The sequence below is a fragment of the Crotalus tigris genome, unplaced genomic scaffold (genome assembly GCF_016545835.1).
Source record: "Crotalus tigris isolate CLP2741 ecotype Arizona unplaced genomic scaffold, ASM1654583v1 scf7180000023598.3388751, whole genome shotgun sequence".
NCBI lineage: Eukaryota > Metazoa > Chordata > Lepidosauria > Squamata > Viperidae > Crotalus > Crotalus tigris.
In genome coordinates, this window is record NW_024100068.1 from 1,988,906 (window position 1) to 2,005,295 (window position 16,390).

The 16,390-nt window shown below is 35.6% G+C and overlaps 1 protein-coding gene across 3 annotated transcripts in view; it reads right to left on the bottom strand.

The window, feature by feature from the left end:
- Positions 1 to 6,382: 6,382 nt before the first annotated feature.
- PPM1A (protein phosphatase, Mg2+/Mn2+ dependent 1A) overlaps positions 6,383 to 16,390 on the bottom strand; it is a 30,911-nt gene continuing 20,903 nt past the window's right edge. Inside the window, exons 4-6 of one of the 3 annotated variants that reach the window (XM_039319452.1) lie at positions 10,547 to 10,655; positions 9,383 to 9,440; positions 6,383 to 8,349 (exon numbers count right to left, since the gene is read on the bottom strand). In XM_039319452.1, coding sequence (XP_039175386.1) covers positions 8,344 to 8,349; positions 9,383 to 9,440; positions 10,547 to 10,655 — 173 coding nt within the window. In that variant the 3' untranslated portion in view covers positions 6,383 to 8,343. Of the gene's footprint in view, positions 9,020 to 9,382; positions 9,441 to 10,546; positions 10,656 to 16,390 lie in introns of all 3 variants that reach the window. The other 2 variants (XM_039319451.1, XM_039319450.1) reach the window with 2 other exon arrangements.

Consider the following 16,390-nt stretch of genomic DNA (forward strand, 5'->3'; position numbering starts at 1 on the left):
CTGAAATTATGTATGGTATGAAAGAAGGGATAAAGTGCCACTTTTTTGTCTTTCATCTCAATGCTAGAACTCAGCAATTTGGTGAAAAATTTGGTGAAAAAAAGCCCTTTCCTAATCAATGTCCCCAAACCACATTTTGGGTAGTCTGATCCTAGGTTTCTATTTCTGGCCCAGGAAGAATTTGAAGGGAAGAGATGGGCTTCATCTGTGCTAGCTTCCTCTGACCTGGAGGGAATTGCAGTCCCAAAGCCTCTGGATGGGCCAGGTTGGAGGAGGTGGATCTGTACAATAAGGACAACTGTTCATGCATAAAAAGAGGAGGAATAGCTGACATTCCTCCTCCTTCCTTTGCTGAAGGTGGCTCATGAACCTGTCCTCAATGGTGCTAATTTATGTAGCCACCCCTCTCACAAGCACATGATTCTGGGCAGTACAACACAACAGTTAAAACTCCGTAACAATCTAAAAACAATAAAATAAATAAAATATACAGATAAAACCCAACTTGTGAAAAAGATCTTGGAATAGAAATTGGATGCAAACTGAAGATGAGCCAGCAGTCTGATAACTGCAAAAAAGACAAATACCATATAAATAGGCTGTATAAATAGAAGAATAATTTCCAAATCACAGGAATTAATAATTTTGTTTCATTCTGTTCTGACAAGATCCTAGTTCAAGCACTATTACCTAATTCTTGGCATCTCATTTTATGAAGAGTGAAAACAAGTTCAGAAAAGGGTGATGAGGATGATTAAAAGACTTACAAAGAGAGATGAAAGGAGCTGTTTATTTCAGCCTTGAGAAAAGTCAGTCGAGGAGAATATGAGAGCACTCTTGTAAATACCTGAATAGATGTCACATAAAAGGCCAAGACTGGTTCTCATTTCTGAATGCAGGACATAGAATAATAGGTTTAAATAACAGGAAGGCAGATTCCAACTGAAGAGCAATTTGATAATGAAACTAAATATCAAGATGGCATGTCCCTTTCATTGGATGCATTCAAGCAGAGACTAGATAGCCTTTTATTTTGGAAGTTCTAAATTTGGATCCCTGCATGGAGCATTAGCCTGAACTGATGATCTAGATCAGGGCTTTTCAGAGATTGTATAACTTTTAGGATATGGCAATATTTGAGTACCACCCATCGCCTAGCAACTGGGCATGGCCTGCTCAACTGCTGACTTGAGACAGCTGGGTCGGAACGGAACAAGTCGCATCGGCTAACTCGATATGGTGACAACTCAGTGCCTCACAAACTCTTTGCCTCCCCAAACTGGTAGCAGCCAAGCACATGCGCACGTACACACACACACACACACACACACACACACACTCCAGGTTTGAGGACTTTTATCCACAGAGGAAGGAGAGGGCCTTATCCCCAAGCCCAGGCATGATTGCCAATTTGCTAGCTCAGATGTGGATCCACGTCTCCAAGCTTGGAATATTTGTGTGTATGTGTGTGTTTGTGTGTGTGTAGCATGCTAAAGAGATGTTCTTCTTTTCCCCAATCCCAGACATCGTTGGTGTTTCCCTGTCTGGTGCCCTCTTCCGGCAAAGCAGGAGGTGGAGGACGTTTGCAAGAAGCAGTTTCCTCCGAGTCCAACTTTTGTCTTGACAGATCTCTGGAGAGCAAGAGGAGGCAGGGGAGCACTCCTTCTCAAAAGGCTTGTTGGGGCAGCCTTCCCTCATAGTTCGCCTGCCACCCCCTCTTCTCCAGAGATCTGCAGGGGAGACAGAGATCTGGAGGGCAAGGTGCAGCCTCCATATTGGCCACTTCTACCTCTGCAAGCCCTCCTTGATTAAACATGGTATATAAATTAAAACACAGCCAAAAAGAAAACATAGTTAAATCACTAATTACAGCTCTTCACATATTTTCTGGAAAAACCACCTTTACTGATGTTAGGAAGGAAGAGCAAACCTTATTAAGGAACTCTTAACAAGGGAATTGAAGACCCCAAAAGGTCTCGTTCTAATCTGCGTTCCCTTTCAGCCTTTAGTTCTCATTATTGTATTACTATGCATTTAAGAAGATCAAAGGCCTCCGTAGCTCAGGACACTCACCTTAAAATCAGAATCCAGAAAAATCTACTTAATCCACAATACCGCCCTATGAAGAATGAAGATAATCTTTCAGCCCTGAGAGCATGCATGTATCAAATCAGAATATTAGTGGCACACCTGTCAGTAACTGGAAGTGCATACATCCATGTATTTCCCTTTCCTGTCTCACAACTCAATCGATACATCCTTTAATTTTCAGACACATCTTTTTCTCATAAGCTCCTTAAAAAACCAACAAGGTATACAGTAATTAGCAGGAAAATAAATCTAGCCCTTCTGTATTCTTTCCCCAAGGGGAAAAGTTCACAGCCTGCAGTTTGCTAGCAAAGTTGTCAAAGAACATAATTATTGCTGCTAAATAAAAGAATAAACAACGAATCAATTTTGCATCTCTCTTCTGTTACTACATCCTCTTACCTCCAGAATGTGGCCTGGGATTGCACAAGGGGCAAGGCTAAAATCCGGTTTAGTTTGCAGCCAGGTGTTCAGTACAGACCTTGCCAATGTGATTTTAATAGCCCAGGAAGGGATAAGAAAACCCGAGGAAAACTTTGCAATCAATAAACCTTGGTGGATTATGCTTGTTTTGCCCTATTTTGATTCTCCTCCCCAGCAGCAGCCCATCGATTTTAGAACTGCATGGCCACAAAGATAGAGGCCTTCAGCCTCCCAATCCCTGCTTAGAGAGGGATTTGCATTTCAGTGAGAGTCAGGCCATATGCCCCCAAAGGAAAAACCTGAATCCAGCGGGCCAAAAACACCCCTCCGATTCCTTCTCCTTGCCCCCTGGGCACATAGTTGCAGCTCCTTGCCATAGCTTCCACTTCATCCTGCAAAGCAGCGCTCCCCCGGTGCTCCCACCTGCTGCCAAGCCTGCAGCCCTGACTAAAGGCTGAGTGCTCCAGCCTCACCCAGCCGAGGAAGGGGGCTGGTTGAAAAGCCCTGATCTAGATGGCCTTTCCAATTATGATTCTAAATTATTTCTTCCTATTCCTGGAATATGGCCATTCACTTCCCATTTAAGCCACTCAGAAACAGCATGTCCATTACTATTGCAGGCAGATGGTTCCACTGCTTAACAATTTTTATTATCAGGAAACTACTTCTGATATTCTGCACCAACTTTCTTTCATGTTAAAACCCACTGAACCCTGCCCTATTGTTTCAACGGAGACCAGCCAGATCCCTTTTTGGATGTAACAACTTTTTGGATATTTATAGAATTTTATATCATCCCTTAGTTTTCCTTCTATAAGCTAAATGTGCCAAGCGTTTTGCTCACAGGATTTGATTTTCAGACATCCCAAAACTGTTGTAGTTCTTCTCTGAACTTCCTCCAGCTTTACCATGTTCTTTTTTAAAATCTGGTGCCCAGAACTAGACCCAGTACTCCAAATGCAGTCTAACTATGCAGGATACAATGAAACTAATATCTCTTTAGTTTGCATATTATAATGCGTCTTTCAATGCACTCCACTTTTAGCTGCTGCATCTAAATTGCTTACTCATGTTTAGCTGATATCCAATATTCCTTGATCTTGTTTACATACATTGCTGCCAAGTTACATCTCCATAATATTGTATCTATATGTATGATTTTCTATAGCCATGACTAGGCATCATGGAACATCATAACAGTTGAGTATAGTTTTTTTATTTATTTATATATATATATATATATATATATATATATATATATATATATATATATATGTAGGTCTTTGGTTGTTCGGGTTTTCTCCCGCGTAAAATTGGAAGTGTCTTGGCGACGTTTCGACGAAGTCCCATTCGTCATCTTCAGGCTGGTGTTTTCAGCTTCGTGCTTCGAGCAGCAATGTGTGGTCTTAGCTGTTTCTTCCTTTTAACTGCCAGTGGGGGTATGAACTGATTGGGTGGGAGCTTGGCTGTGTTCTGATTGGGTGGAGGTGTGTTCTGATTGGTTAGGGGCTTGGCTGTGCTCTGATTGGCTGGGGGTTGGCTGTGCTCTGATTGGCTGGGGGGTTGGCTGTGCTCTGATTGGCTGGGGGAGTGTTCTGTTTGGTTGTGCTCAGGTTAGTCTGAGTTGCAGAGGGGTTTAAGATTTTGGGCTGCCTTGCTATTTTTTGGCTTCGCGTTTGTGGTCGTGCCTCATTTTCATGGAGGGTGTCAGTTTGCTTCATGTATGGATTGGAGGGCTTTAAAGTGGCTAATGATGCAGCTCTGGTCTGGCTTCTGGTTTGTGGTCGTGCCTCATCATCGGTGTGGCTTTGGGTTTGCTTTTTGCGTGGATGTGTGGTGGTGACATCCTGTGTGGTTTTTGTGAGTGTGGGTCTGGTATCATTTTTTGTATTTTGTATTAAGCCAACCCCCAGCCAATCAGAGCACAGCCACGCCCCTAACCAATCAGAACACACCTCCACCCAATCAGAACACAGCCAAGCTCCCACCCAATCAGTTCATACCCCCACTGGCAGTTAAAAGGAAGAAACAGCTAAGACCACACATTGCTGCTCGAAGCACGAAGCTGAAAACACCAGCCTGAAGATGACGAATGGGACTTCGTCGAAACGTCGCCAAGACACTTCCAATTTTACGCGGGAGAAAACCCGAACAACCAAAGACCTACATAAACACCCGCGAAAACCTCAGAAAACATATATATATATATATATATATATATATATATATATATATATATATATATATATATATATACCTGTTGAGATCTTTTTGAATTGTAATTTTGTTCTCTAGTCACCCTAACCATGTACCAGCCTTTAGACCACATACCAAAATGTTGAAGAGAATAAGGTAAAAGATGGAATTGAGGACCCAATTCAATATCCTCCTCCATGTTGATGCAGAACCCTTTATGAAATGTTTTGAATGCATTTGTTCAAGCATCATGAATCTGTGATTTACCCATCAGTCCATCTTGTCTACAAAGATATCACAGAAGACTGTCATAATACTTTATTGAGATCAAGATATGCAACATCCCTAGCATCCTTCTGGTGTATTATACCAAACTAGTAATTTTGTCTTGATAATGTTCATTGAGTTTTCCAACCTGTCTGGATCAAACTTAGATTATATAGACTCTTTTCAGTTGGATTTTAGGACAGGACATAGTATTGATACTGCATGAATAGCACTTACCAATGACTTCAGGTAGGAGGAGAATGGGAATGACGCAACCATTAGATGCTCTGGATCTCTCAGCAACTTTCAAAATCAGCAACAAAGGTAATGCTTCCAGACTGACTGCAGGGTCAGTGGAGAGAAGGTGTTCTGGTGATTTCCTTCAGTGTAGCTGATTCCATTCAATATTAATGGGGGAAGAAGTCAAGTCCAAGCCCGAAAGCTTGTAAAGAGCCTCAAGGTTTGATGTTCTCACCCCTTCTGTTTAACAACTGAGACTGTTGATGGTGGTCAGCCATTGGTTTGGAGTGGGCATCATATTCAAGTTGGTTGTTTCCTCAAACCTGGGCTAGGTTGTTTGAGGAGATCTCCCTTCAGTGAAATGAGGGTTTGTGGTGATATTTGTGTAGTTGTTGTTATGGCTTTTGTACCTCTTGACATGACAAGGCATATGATCTGCTTTTCTTATATGATTTTTGCCAGGAATATATTGTTGGAAAGCCACAACTTTTCTTTTTCCCCATGGGGAAAAAGAAAAATAAACTATTACAAAGAAAGTGAAATTTCATTTATTACACTTCCCTGTCTCCCATTTACAGACAATGGGCCACCTCAGTAGAGTGCTGACAGCTGCTGAAATAACCAGAGATACTGAGTTAAGCAAAAGGCTGCATTCCTAATCCTTGTTTTATTTGAGGGCAATCATGAAAAACCAGGGAAGTTTGCAAGTGACCCGTGATGAAAAGGGAAGGTCTCAATTCCTGGTTTAGTTTTCCTAGAACATGGGTGTCATGACGTATTGAGATGTTTTTTGCCTTTGTGAAGCCGGTGTGGGTGTGGCCTACGAGTGACGCATCTGGCCTGTAGGCTACCAGATTGACACCCTTGCCCTAGAAGTATGTTTCCTGGATTATGCTGAGATAAGGAGAAACATGGGGATACTTAATAGTGTGGAACCAAATCATACTTACTTTATTAATGATGACTTTTTTTAAAACAAACCCAAACACGCCTCTCTCCCCCAAAATGAATGAGAGAGTATCAATGTTTAAAGCTACTTAATACAGAATTGTCTTAAATTATCTTAAATTTACCAATTCTCAAATGTCTCCATTTAAACTATACCAGAAATTTAATGCTGTGAAAAATATTGTATAAAGAACAACATGCACAGAAAGAAAAAACAAAATTTGGGACCATTGTTTTATTTTATTTCATCAGCAGACAGGCATCCACTCTTTCACCTCTGACTAGGGAAATAAATACTGTAGCACACAATTCTTTAAACTATGCTGGACTGCCCCTGAGGTGTTCAGACATTTCTAGCATTTAAAAAAGTTGCAAAAATGAAAAAAAAAAACCACGTGTTTTTTTTTTTTGCAGTTTGGTGAACAAGAAAAAGCATCCTTATTAAAATTTGTAATTCATGGATTATATGAATTTAATTTCACTTTGATTAATACATAAAATTGCCATGTATTCATAAGCCTAGTAACACAGTGCCTTGACTCTAGTAAAGAGCCAAACATAGATAGGCTAATGTACAACTGCTGTACCTCTTTTCTACCCAAATCTTACTTTTAAGAATGATTATAAGTAATAGCAGAATAACTGTTCTTATCTTTAAGACGTTGCACAAATTTTAAACAAGTGCTGTTATATTACAATTGATAATATTAATCATATGGCTTTCCATTTGAAAATTTTAAAAACTTGTTTCTGTCTGAGTTTTTGCCACCTTTATATATGTGTATACTTCAATATACACAAAAAATAATGCTGAGTTCTGTTTCTAACTCTAAAACCAATCCATTCTTGTTAATTGATTAGTAGTTCAAATATAGCCTCTTAATTAGGTGTATACGAAGTTATACTTAACAATTTTATTGCCTGAACTCAACAAAACTGTATTTTAGGCATTTAATGTAGGTAGGGTGAGTGACTGCTGCTTTACCTAAAGCTGCTCTAAATTTATAAATACAAATAGTGCTTATGTTTTCTTCATTCATGCTTCAAAAGGGTAGAAACTGAACACAGTGATGTTAAACAACCAAACAAGAGAAATAAAATATTTGTGATTATAATAATAACAATCCTTAGACATTACTTTTTCAACATTTCCTAACTGCAATAGTTTTAAGGCTCTATATACAAACAAATGTATATCTGAAAATTAAGGAAAGAGGGATATAAACATGTGAGTTGTACATTGCTTCCTATAAAAAGGTATGTTTTACACCTTTTAAAAAATGCTAGCTACATTGTTACTATCTATTTATATATTGTTGGTTTTCCTTTGGAGGGGCATCAGTTGGCTGAAAATTTACAGAAATACATAATGATCATACAATACCCTCAACTGAAAAAAACAAAAAGAAAATACAAGGTGCATAAAACAGTAGTTCTGCAAACACATAATCAATTTATCTTGTTTTCAGTAGAGGAAAATTCAAGTCAAATTAGTTTTATTATTTCATTTTTTTTAAAAAAGCAAATTAAACTCAATGATTCAATATTCTGAATCTATGCACTTCAAATCACACCTACTGTTCAGTCAAAATAAGATTGTCAGGCTCTGACAAATTAATTTCGTTAAGAAGCATGTATACAGTATGCTCATATAATGCTATCAAACTAAAATCTTGAAATAAAACTCATGTAACAAGATCATTCTGTTTCTCAAAGCATATTATGCCCATTAATTAGAAAATAAACTCCATTGTGCCTTGGGCACAATCAAGAGTTCTTCCCATTTCATAAATGGGCAATTGTTTAATAAAAATATTTATCAACATGACACTTTATTTATGAACATTTCAGAAGACAACAGGAAAGAGAATGAGTTACACATTTCTTGTTAAATTTCTTGTTAAATCAAGCTTTATTGATAAAATGGAATTAAAAAGAATTTTTACTTGGAACAGCAGCCAATCCAGCCAATCGGGCTAATAAAATGGTGCATGCTCCTACTAAATATAGAAAGATACCATTTCTTAACATAACTGTTACTTAATCGAAGGTAAAGTTTTTCTCTAAAAAAGGTGCAATTCATCAAAGTTTTTAGCTCCCAGGATCTATTTAATAGCCATCTTGTAAAGTTGATGAACTTTTCTTCTTTTGCTGAAATCTTTCACATATTTCAGTGGGACTTTAGATCTGCCATAATTTTAAGATCAAAAAAGAATTAAAGTCTGAAGGAAAATTAACTGTGTTCCAGTTATTTTCCATACTACAGTTACAATAATCTGCCTTTATATCAAATTTCCTTTACAAAATTTTCATGCACCTCCTGAGTATTTTGCTGAGTATTTTGCTACTCCCAGCAATCCAGAACCACAAAAACAAATAGAAAGAGCTAGAGTACTGTTGTGTTAAACAACAAACCAAGCCTTTCATTTACGATGTAAAACAGCTCATTATGAATAAGCATTCTGGACAACCACAACTGCACTTTACAAAACAAAATCATACAACATAAAATTGCTTGGAGTCCAATTTACAGCATCATAGTTTCAGTATCACTTTTACAGAAGTTTGCTTCACAAAAAAATAATAATAATAATTCCTGGGATAAGTGTTGAACTGCTGTTTTCTGATGTATTCACTAATACCAACATTACTTCCCTTCAAACATATGTGAAACTGATGCTAAGAAGGATCGTTGTTGGTTGGGTAAGTTTCCCATTAGGAGAATCGGTGCTAATTCCACAGCTTAGATGGCATTTTACCACATATCATCAGTTGATGCAGAGTCCTTTAAGAAAAGAGAACAAACCCTTTAAAGTCTGGAGCGCCCAAAATTACAGCAATTTCTGGATAATCCAGACTGAAAAGGGTAGTAGATATGTCCATAATTTTGGAATTTTGATTTTCTTTTCTATACTCTGGGTCAAATTATATATTTAACAAAACATATGAGAGAAAGTTGTTGAGAGCAAACATCACCCTTAAATAAATAACTTCAAAGCACAGTATTTTTTGTCAATGAATTAGAGCTGGTCATTTAACCTAAAAGCAATAGAATCTTCCAAGATATTTCAGTTTGGTACTTTATTAAGGTTAAGCATAGTGAAAAGAATGTTTTAGTGAATATGATTTATACTAAAATTTAAAGTAAAATTAAAGACTGACAAGTAATTTTTCAGTCAGAATTAATAAAATAAAACAACTAGGTGGTGCCAATACTCACAGCTTCATCATTCCGATAAGGATTCAGTCTGTTATAAATGGCTTCAATCACACTCCGTCTAAATCAGGTAAAGAAAAAACAAAATAAAACAAATTTTAAAGGACAGCAATTCCTAGTTAATCAAACACAATTTTTAAAAGTTTTTAAATATATTGTAAAAGATGCCCCTGATCATTATCATTACCAGTATGTCTAGTTTTATTAACAAATTGTACATATTTGAGCCAAATGGAATTCAAGCTGGCATCAAAAATTTCAGATTACTAAAATAAAATAAGAACATGATCTTAAAAAAACAAAAAAAAGAAAAAAAGAAACTGTGGAGCTAAAAGTAATGGGAGGAGCAAGCAAACTAGCTTAAGCAGGATATTAAATTATCTTCGTGCAGCACACTAACTGAACTCAGAAATAAACATATAACTAATTCAGGTCATATAATGCCAAAGGTTCTACTAACTGTCTGGTAGACAATGTTTTAACTTCATACCACGTTTTGATGTAAACATCACAAGTAGCAGAAAGTATTTTCTTTTAAAGTTATATTCCCTGGACAATAAAATCTTGGAAGCCATTAATCCATTTTATCTGGAATAAGACCATTTGTAAATTAAATTTTAACATTATTAAATCATCAAATAACAAACATATTTAAATGTTAGGATATTTCTCTAAAAATCAATTTATCAGCTGGCACTGATGCCTTTTATTTTTAGCATTTAGTATGCAACAGAGCAGGAAAGTGAACAATGATCTGAATTCAATCCATTTTAAATCAACACAATCTAGTTCAGTTTCAAAATCCAATTTCAAGTAAAAAAAAACCAGGTCATTTTGAGGGTTGGGAAAATGCTTTAACCTTGAAAGAAATGTGCCTCAAATTAGAAATATATTGCTTCAAGCTTTAAACACACCCAAAATATTTGAAATACTCTAGCCTCATACTCAAAATAATTGTTTCATGCTAATTTCAAACTCAATAAAAGGATGCATTTTGAGCATGAAACATTATACAATTTCTATTAGTTTTGCCTGTTTTCATCATTTAAAAGAGAGTGGGATTATTAATGAATGTTATTGAAATTACTTTATCACCCTTATGACAGTGTTTATGAAAGGTATACTTTATTTAAACTCAAAAGCATATTTACACTGGTAAAAACTTACTTGCTCGCCAATTCACCCCCGGGTGGAAGATTTGGGATGCTCTCTGTTTGCAATGTACGCATGACGTGGACTAAGTCTGGTACTCCTTCACCCTGCTTCTTTATGATCTCTGGGAATCAGAAGTATCTTCTTGTAAATTCAGTTCAATCACAATTAGAAAACATTGTAACATTTAGTTGAATCAAAGAGAGTTAAAGGTTTCAAAAGTTTTGCCTTTTTCATTACTTTATCGTTTTACCCTAGCAAATTTGAACAGAAATGCAACTCATGGATGTTTTAAATTTTCAGAATATCCCTGATTCTGTATATCTTTAATTCAGAAACATATAGAAGCCTATAATATATCTATTAAATCATTATATAAAAACAACAGCATTCTAGTGCCCCTGAATACTGAGATGTTGATGTTTGGAATTACCAGAGGAAAACAGAGAACTTTGTTACTGATACATTCAATTAGTATTTTAATCAATGAAATTCTAATTCCAACATGATTGGAGATTATTTTATAAACTAAAGCCTTTGTTTTAATAAACTAAAATATCAAAAAAAAAATCATTTAATACAGTTCAATGCAAACCAACTTGGAAAAAAAGAATTATGAAATAACGGAAGTTATATCAAACTCAAATTCTTACAAATGCTCTCACTATATAAAATGTACTATCCACCAAGAAACTGTTTAATTACAATACCCTCAATACAGCTTAAATAATATTTGAATAAGACCTATTTAAATCTACTTTCTGTCAATAACCAAAGCTGCACATTTCATAGTTTTCAGAATATTAATAACTAATCCAAAATAATTTCTGCTTTTCTGCTTCAATATTCAAAAAAATCAAAACAAATTATAAAAAATAATTTTAAAAATAATCTTTCCCAGTAATGTTTCTATTACATGGTAGCTGGTCCTCTAAGATGTCAGTTTATGCTATTTCTGAGATTACCTATTAGAGATTCCTTATGTGTGTGTATGTCTGTGTGTACGTCCAGTTACAATGGGCCACCCCAGAGCTACTTATGACCCATTTTCAAAATTACAACGGCCTCACATACATCCCTGTGGTCACATGAACATATTTTGGGTGCTTGGCAATCAGCTCTTCTTTACAGTCATTTGCAGTGCCTCTTGAGCACATGTCTGCAATTGCTACATCTTTTGCTGGTTTCTGACATTAACTTCTGATTTCCGATAAAAAAAGCCCATTGGGGAAAATAGATGCATTTAATAACTGTTGCATATGTCCAAAAATTGGGTCCAGTCACATGATGCTTCAACTTACAACCGTAATTCCAGGCTCAATTACAATCGTAAGTTGAAGACTACCTATACAAACCATTAAAAAGATTACAATTTTTATTTGCACATATTTAGCTTGATTTGTGATATAATTGCATGGAAAGATTTCTGCAAATATGAACGTATATGTACTATTCATGTTCAATTGTTTATAAAATAAGAAAAATGGAAGTAGTAAGTGAAGAAGTTTGGACACCATTTGCATCAGTACTTTGTTACATCCCCTTTGGCAAAAATAACTGCTTCTAAATCTTTTTTGTAATTAGCTTATTTTTGCTTCTGCAATTTCTTCCCAATCTTCCTTGCAACATTTTAATGAATTCCCCAGAACTCCTTGCACACACTGCATCTTTGAAATCTCCCTCAAAATTTTCAGTAATATTCAACTCTGGTCTATACCAATAATATCCAAGACTTGAAGTCCGTACCAAAATCTATAGCATTCTTTTCTGTAAGTATTTTCATGGTTGATTTGGAGGTAAATTTTGGATCACTGGTGTTGACATATCCAATCGCTTTTCAGCTTCAATTTGTTCACTAATTGGAACATTTTCTTCTATAACATTTTGCTTTTTACTTAAACCCATTGTTGCTTTCATTTGTATAGTATTTCCTGTACTACTTATATCCATTTAACTTAAAAAAAACTTAATAAGGCCACTTCTGTGCTTAATGGATGGCAAGGTGGTTTTTCCCCCCAAATATCTTTTTCTCCAAAACTGTTACTATGCTAAAAGGGTTGTTTTTGTTTAATCAATCCAGAGCATTTTGCTCAAAAAATTTCACACTGATCGTTTGCATATTTTGAACTGCAACTTATATGATGCATGCAAAGAAAATGTTTTCCCCTGACAACTCTCCCATGCAGATCACAATTCTATTAGCCACACTGTTCAGTGGACCTGTGGAAAACTATTCAAATGACAGCTTCACTTTTCAGCAATTGTTTGCAGGCTTTGTTGATTCTGTTTTGTAGATCTTAACTAGTTTGGAAGCCATTCTAAGAAAGATTTGTTTTGGTTTTTTGGTTTTTCAGTTTTTCAAATGTTCCATGTAACTTCTTTTTGTTAACAGTGTTTCTGACAGTTGAAATTGCTAGCTAGAAGCATTTAAAATAGTGTTTCTTAAACTCGGCAACTTTAAGGTGGATGGACCTCAACTCCCAGAATTCCCTAGTCAGCCATTTTAACATCTTAAAAAGTTTGAGAAACAATGATTTAGAGGGGTTTTTTTTACACAACAAACCTTCTATTTTGTAAGAGTGAACTGTCTTTATTTTCAAATGCTCAAATATTGAAAGTAGAGAGAAAAGCTTTTCTACCTTGAAAGGTTATAATATCCAATGAAAATTATCTTTGCCTGGCTATCTGAAGCTCACATGAGTCAATCACCTTTATAGGCCTTACTAACAATTTTATAATAAAGAAATCTAGAAGTGAATCAACTGGGTGTCCAAATCTCTTATTTTCTTATTTTGACTCTGTAAACAATTGTAGATAAGTAGTATATACACATTCAAATTTGTCAAAAGAAATTATTTTTAATACAGGGAGTCACAGAGACATGCAATCAGTCCAGGGGTGAGTATGCTTTTGCATGTTAACTATGGATAATCAATAACACCAAGTAGGTTTTTATTAGTAACTGTGGAATAGCTTTAAATCAACGTATTTAGCCAAACAATGGTATATTAAGTTTTTAATGGTCTGTGGTTTCCCAAACAGATATATGTCAACATTCCACTCAAAATAAAGTAAGAAATAATTTTATAATTTTGATCTATATAAACATTTGAAAACAAGAACACAATTGGTGAAATAATTCTGAAGTATATGACAGTAACTTTTTAAAAACATTATAGCCCCATCTGTAGGCTAATACATAGCAACAACAGGAAGCATACTAGAAAATTTAAGTAGTTATATAACTTTACAATAATCCTTCACAGTCCAAAAATAGCAATATTTCACAATGGTCAGGAGATGAAGAACTGATTATAAGGCTACACTCAAGGGATTTATGCTAATGCAATGAAATTACTGACTTCCTCTCCCAAAGAACTGACCTCGACATCAAGTTTTTAAAGTCAATTGTTGTGGCACAGGGAATGGCTTTTGGAGGTAGGGTGAGGGAATCTAATTACACTTTCTTGGATCCTGGATGTACTATGAGACAAATGAGAACGCGTACAGGTAGTCCTCGACTTACAACCATTCATTTAGTACAGACATGTCAAACTCACGTCACGTGATGTTGCACTACCTATCGGAACTTTTTTCCCATTGCCAGCAATGGGGTGGGCGCGGTTTTGTGATGACGCATCCGGCCCATGGGCCAGCAGTTTGACACCCCTGATTTAGTATCTGAAATTATAATGGCACTGAAAAGTGATTTATGACCGTCTTTCACACGTATGACCATTTCAGCATCCCATGGTCATGTAATCAAAATTCTGCCACTTGCCAACTGACTCATCTTTATGACTGTTGCAGTGTCCCGGGGTCATGTGATCACCTTTTGTGACCTTCTGACAAGCAAAGTCAATGGGGAAGCCAGATTCAATTTACAAATGTGTTACTAACTTAATAACTGCCGTGATTAACTTAATAACTGTGGCAAGAAAGAACATAAAATGAGGCAAAACTCACTCCAGAACTGTCTTGTTTAGCAAGGAAATTTTGGGCTCAATTGTGGTTGTAACTCAAGGATTACCTGAATATTTTAAAGGTGAAACTGTAGGGCCAGTATTTTAATTTCACCAACTACTTAAAACAAAAATTTCTGCTACTGAACACAAAATAAAGAACAAAGATCTCAACATTGTTTTATAAAGTATTTTTATTGTGAATTGTGAACATCTGGTATTGGCTACACCATTCTAATGCTATGTTATCTTTTGTACAAAAATAAAGGGATTTCAATTTTACCTAAACTACACAGTTCCAGAACCTAAAGCTATAGTACATTTGAAATACATTCTCAATTAAAATACATTTGAACTAAATAGAAATATGAACAATCACAAATAATTTATGGCATAAATGTAACCAATTTATTGGCCTTTGTATTATAGTACCTTGCAGCTGCTTTTTGTTAACTTAAAATACTTTCCCAAATGTGGTACAAAAAGATCACTGAAGGACAAATGGAGCTTGGAAGTACAGTTCACACTACCGTATCTAAATGGGCACTGTAGTTTTAAAAGGCTTGGTAAACACTATATTTTTTACAAATGTGAGAGAATAGGAAGAATAGGTATCCAGAAATCTTTATCTTTTTCTTGGAGGGAGGAAATCTCTCTATATAAATATATGTGTTTTACTGAAGATGGGTATTACAGCATACTTAAATCAATAACTATCTATGAAACAAACACATATTTAAATAGTGAAATTTTCCGGTGTAACCTGTGAAATATTACACCTGAGAATCCCACTAAACTGAAATAAAATTTACACTGAGGAAAGCACTTTGAGGACTGCAATCTCAGTTGTGTTTGAGGGACTTAATTTTATAAGGGTAGTCCTAATATCTATAATATTAGAAGAACATTTTGAAATACAATTTTAAGGAACTGCACTTAGTATTAAAATGTGAGTGTCATAAATAGTTTGTTACATAACAATTAAATGTATTCAAAATAAATATAAAATTGATCAGAACACAGCTAAAGGCATAATTTATAATATATTATATATTATAGTAGTGTAACTCAGTCAACAAAGCAGACTTTTCAGAAAAATAAACAAATATGAATCCTAAAGTTAACTTTTTTTTTTGAAGTTTGGTCATCCTGAAAAAAACTACATCTAATCTTATTGCTCATTTTCTTCTTATTAAATGTTAAAAGCTTCAATTTTATTTCAATCAGAGCATACAAACACGCGTGGGTGGATGTGCATGTTAAATGTGGTAATTTTAAATTTTAATGTTCGCCTTTTAAAGTTGTAGTTCTGGAATCTTAATAGAAATAGTATATTAAGCATATAACTGGATAAGTCAGCAGCTTTATCATTTCTTGTACCATACAGTATACAGTATATATTTCCAAGAATTGTGCAAAAGAGAACATAGCTATTGACCAAAATAATGTTTTTTAACAGACCAAGAGGGGTCGATACATCAGTTTAGTACATATTTAAATTTTTAACTGTTCCCAGTTCAAAAACGATTATACTATAATCTAAATTGCCCTTCAAGATTCCTGAAGTTAGAAACCAGGCAACACTGCCTGTAATTCACAGTTTTCTTTGGCAGTTATCCTTTTCAAAACCCATCAAACTACTTTTGAACTCAGAACAAGTTCAGAGTAATTGGATGCTTTGTGGAAGACTAAACTTCAAAACACTGCAAATGCTTGGATTGTCTTTCTGATCTCTCTCTCTCTCTCTCTCTCTCTCTCTCTCTCTCTCTCTCTCAGAGAGAGGGAGAGGAGAGAGAGAGAGAGAGAGAGAGAGAGAAAGAGAGAGAATGAGATAACGCAGATGAGGTTCTGTAAGAGGAAGGACAAAGCAAACAAAGTTCACCCTAACACATACCAA